The following is a 5000-nucleotide window of genomic DNA, read 5'->3' on the forward strand; positions in this document are numbered from 1 at the left end:
AGTAATTATTTGTCAGTATAGCTATATTTATGTTCTGTTAATCTTCCACCATTTTATCTCACGTTCCCCAATGTTCCACCAATGTTCCACCAATTTCCCACCATTTTGCCTCATGTTCCACCCAATGTTCCTCCAATTTTCCATCATTCTATCTCATGTTCCACCCAATTTCCCACCATATTGTTTCATGTTCCACCCAGCTTTCCACCAGCACGTTCCCTTGTTCCCCACAGATCGTTTTCTTGGAGGAACCCCCCTACATTAGTCTCGCCTCGCCCGACCCTGTGACTGGCCAGTGTAGTGCCAATCGTGGAATTCTATGCAGAGTGGCGACTGAGGCGATGATGGCGAAGTGAGTACCCAGACTGAAATTGGGAGGTAAAACTGGGGACTTTGGGGTTAAATTGGGATGTTTGGGGGTTAATTGGGAGGTGGGGAGTCAAATTGGGAGGTTTGTGGGTTTAATTGGGGGGTTGGGGGTTAATTTGAGAGGTTTGGGGTTAATTTTGGAGGTTTGTAGGTTAAATTGGGAGGTTTGTGGGTTAAATTGTGGGGTTAGGGAAGTGTTAACCGATACACTAAGTCCTTCATGTGTGCAACTGGTGAACTCTGGGATTGAGGGGTGTGAGGTAGGAAGAGGGTTGTGGTTTAGTAGGAAAGTACACACACACACACACACACACACACACACACACACACACACACACACACACACACACACACACACACAATCAAGTCTTTTTCCACTAACTTCACCCACCACCGCCACAACTCCGCATCTCTGTAACCACAATTTTAAACTTCTGAAACCCCAAATTCACCCACAAACATTATTTCTGTTTTCGCCACAACAGTTCCCATTAATAACTTTAAATTTTCCAACAATAAATAAAACCATTGGGTGGAAATTAGGGTAAATAAATGTGTGAAATTCGATGAAAAATAGTTATAAGGATTGAATCTCCTTGGTTGCTAGTCAAATCAGCCTTCCGGTCTAAACTACACTTGGCCTACGACTGAGCTGGAAGGGGTTAGGGATCTTGGTCAGGACTGAATAGGGTAATACTTGAGTCATTAACCCCCTAATAATTGGGAGAGCTCTAGCAGTCTCTTGCACTTAAAGCCAGACGATTTTATTCAGCTGGGAGTGGGTTATAGGAGCCGGGGAGCGTTAAAGGAGCGTACATGGAGCTTCATAGAGCTTAGGGGTGCTTCATTTAAAGGTGCATTTTCGCCAGCATGTATTAGGGAGACCAGGTGAGCAGCGGGTGGATTTGGGAAAGGTCAGGAGTGAGAAGCTGAGAGAGAGAGAGGGAGAGAGAGAGAGATTCATGAATATAAGCAAGGTTCTCTCTCTCTCTCTCTCTCTCTCTCTCTCTCTCTCTCTCTCTCAAGTATTAAAACGTGTTAATGAAAATTCTTCCTTAGTTCCCGTAAGTCATTAACTCTTTGAAGGCCAGAGACCATTACTAAACTAAATAATACTGCTGGCCGTCGCAGGAGCACAATAGTAAAAATTTCTGCCATCCTTTTTTGTTGTCTGAGGTTCATTTTTACGTGAAGTAGAGTGCCACATCACTTGCGACTTTCACATACCGAAATATGCAGCGCCGTAAAGGCACGCCCGCAACTGCTTTATCGACACCACAAACTGCCACTTGAACTAGTATCACGCTTGAACTATTATATCACTCTAACTAAATCCACAGGTGACCGGGGTTCGAATTCCAACTGGGGCAGGGAATAGTTTAAGAATTTGAATTTCGCTAAAGCAGAATTTACTGATCTACCACAAGACCTGCCGCTATGTCGTAAAAACACCCCCGCTAATGCCAATACACAATTCCTCTTTGAGACAGCCCTAGCCTGTACTCAATATGGAAGGTGGGTGTTAGCGTCGATGTGGTGACATGTGAAGCTGTATCATCCGTAGGAGGAATTCTGGGCCTCAGGGAACGGGTTCTTAATACAGTGCCCCCGAGTCAGGCACATAAAAATAAAAATAAAAATAAATCACCCTCCAAGTCTCAGGTACACTCACTCGAACCACATCGAAAACAATAACATTCTTCTTTGCTTCCTGACAAGAGAGTAAGAGAGAGAGAGAGAGAGAGAGAGAGAGAGAGAGAGAAGAGAGGGAGGGAGGGAAAGAAGGAAGGCAAGAAGGAAGAAATTAGTATAAGTATTACAATTATTTTTTTCATCATCGCTTTCATTAATTTTGAGAGGTCCAAAACTATATAGGATTTTTTTCTGGGATTATACTTATGGATTACTAATGATAATGTGGATTTTTTTCTTTGGCTAAGTATTGATATTGTTATATACTTTGTGTGTGCATGTATTCAGTTTCTTATATGTATGAAACGCACGGATAAAATTACATATACATACGCGTACACACTAATATTTATTTACATGGAGATATCGTTCTCTGTCTGTCTGTCTGTCTCTCTCTCTCTCTCTCTCTCTCTCTCTCTCTCTCTCTCATATATAGTCTGCAAGTTCTTTAGTGTGGGTAGTAAACAAACTCATTACTTCCTTCCTTCCTTATTATTTCCTTCCCTTCTTCATTCCTTCAGTCCTTCATGCCTTCCTTTATTCATTTTTTTTTTCACTTCGTTCCTTCCTCTCTTCCTTCCTTCAGTCTGTTTTATGTCTTCTTACATTTTTCCTTCCCTCTTTCACTTCCTCCTCCTTTCTACCTTTTTCTCCTCTTCAGTATCCCCTTCCCTTCCTTCCTTCCTTCCTTCCTTCCGTCCGTCTTTCCTTCCTTCCTTCCTTCCTTCCCTCTTCATTCTTCTCCCTTCCTTTCACATTAATTTCTTCCTCCCTCTTCCCATCCTTCAACGTCTTCTTATTTCATCTATTTTCGATTCTCTCCTTTCCATCCCCTTCTCTCTCTTCTGTCTTTTCTTTCCTTTCTCCCTCTCTTCCTCCCGTCCTCCCTTAATCGGTTTCTCCTCTCCCTTCTTTCTTCCTTCTTCCCCTCCTTCTCTTTGTCCTTCCCTCCCCCTCTCCCTCCCTCTCTCTCTCTCTCTCCCGGCCCTCCATCCACTCACTCACTGTCTCCTTCCTCCTTTCTTCCTTCCCTCCCTCCGGCCATCGTTCCTTCCCCTCCCCCCCTCCCTCTTCCTTTCTTCCCTCCCTCCCCCCCTCCCTTCCTCTCTTTCTCCGTGTAAGAGGTTTCACGACACACTGAAGAGGTACAATAGCTCATTATCTCTCTCTCTCTCTCTCTCTCTCTCTTTCCCTTTTCTCAGACCGCTCCACCGTCTCTCTGTCCTGACTTGCTTTCGGAGGCTGAAACTCTACGGAATTTGCAACCCGCGTTTCATTTACTCTCCTTCCCCCCTTCTCTCTCTCTCTCTCTCTCTCTCTCTCTCTCTCTCTCGCTTTGTCTGTCTGTCTTTTTCTGTCTGTCTCTCTATCTGTCTCTGTCTATTTTTCTATATATATTTCTCTCTCTCTCTCTCTCTCTCTCTCTCTCTCTCTCTCTCTCTAATAATTTTGCTGCCGTAACCACTAACACAACTTCCACCCTCGCTAACCACACAGCCACCACTATTACAACTACCACAACAACCACTACCACCACCATCACGCAAACCTACCCATCCGTACCCTTCCCTACTACCACAACTACCACCATCACTACCACAGCTACCACCACTACCATCACTTTCAAACCTACCCAACCAAACCCACCCCTACCCAACCCCAACCTTCCTACCACAACTACCACCATCGCTGACCACCACCACTACCACAGCTACCACCACCACCACCACTGCCACCACTCTCAAACCTACCCAACCCAACCCAACCCAACCCTACCCTACGCAACCCTACCCCCACCCCAACCTTCCTACCACAACTACCACCATCGCTAACTACCACAACTACCACCATTGCAGCGTGACCAACCAGACACTAGCGCAGCAGAACAGCACCTACTACCAGTGCTGTTCGGGGTTTTGTATCGACATGCTGCAGAAATTCTCCGTGGAGCTTGGCTTTTCCTATGACCTGTTTAGAGTGGAGGACGGCAAGTGGGGGACGCTGGAGGTGAGTGTGAGTGAGTTTAGAGCTAGATTTAATTTGTCTCTCAGTCTATCTTTTCTGTGCGTGTGTGTGTGTGTTTGGAGGTAGCTTTGATTTGTCTCTCAGTTTACCTTTTGTGTGTGTCTTTAGATCTGGTTTTCATTCGTCTCGCCAATTTTTTGTATGTGTTTTTCTGTGTCTGTGTTTTGTTCATACTATATTTGGAGCTTTCATTTGTCTCTCACTATTTTACTGTATGTCTGTGTTTAGAGCTACATTTAATTTGTCTCACCATATTTTGTGTGTGTTTAGAGCTAGTTTTAATTTTTCTGTCACTATCTTTTTTTTACGTGTGTTTTCTGTGTGTATTGTTTGTTATCTACTTACCTGTCTATCTGTCCGTCTGTCTGTCTCTACTCTGTGTTTTTGTGTGTCTATCGATCTATGTCTATCTAATTTATGTTTTCTTTTGTGTTTGTTTCTGTGTGTGTGTTATTTCCATCTTTATCTGTCTTCACCTATCACTCTGTCTGTCTGTCTGCCTATTTATTTTATTTGTGTACTGTATTTTTCCTCTCTCTCTCTCTCTCTCTCTCTCTCTCTCTCTCTCTCTCTCTCTCATTTCCTGTATTAATTCTTTCTGTTCTAGCATTTATTTCTTCATTTATCTTTTCTTCAAATTTTTTTCAAGTTATATATTTCTGATTCTCATTTTATTTCTTTTCTTAAGGATATTATTTGTGTTTGTATATATGTACAGATTTATATTTGTTTATATTTTTGAGGTAATTTTTTGTACTGTACTTTTATATCTATGTAATGTTCTTGATATTTTTATTTTCTGTACTTTATTTATCGTTATTTATTTATTTATTTGTTTGTGTATTTATTTTTGTACTTATTCCCCTTCGTTTTTTTCATGTCTAAGTCCAAACAGAAAGCATTTTTTTTCTCGT

The 5000-nt window shown here is 42.5% G+C and overlaps 1 protein-coding gene across 1 annotated transcript in view; it reads left to right on the forward strand.

The window, feature by feature from the left end:
* LOC145399498 (glutamate receptor ionotropic, NMDA 2B-like) overlaps positions 1–5000 on the forward strand; it is a 147378-nt gene that overhangs the window by 116977 nt on the left and 25401 nt on the right. The window contains exons 8-9 of the mRNA XM_080272102.1: positions 234–352; positions 3918–4068. Coding sequence (XP_080128228.1) covers positions 234–352; positions 3918–4068 — 270 coding nt within the window. The remainder of the gene's footprint in view (positions 1–233; positions 353–3917; positions 4069–5000) is intronic.

Source organism: Coenobita brevimanus, chromosome 49 (assembly GCF_032717465.1).
Source record: "Coenobita brevimanus isolate Jiangsu-jjx chromosome 49, ASM3271746v2, whole genome shotgun sequence".
NCBI classification, from domain to species: Eukaryota; Metazoa; Arthropoda; class Malacostraca; order Decapoda; family Coenobitidae; genus Coenobita; species Coenobita brevimanus.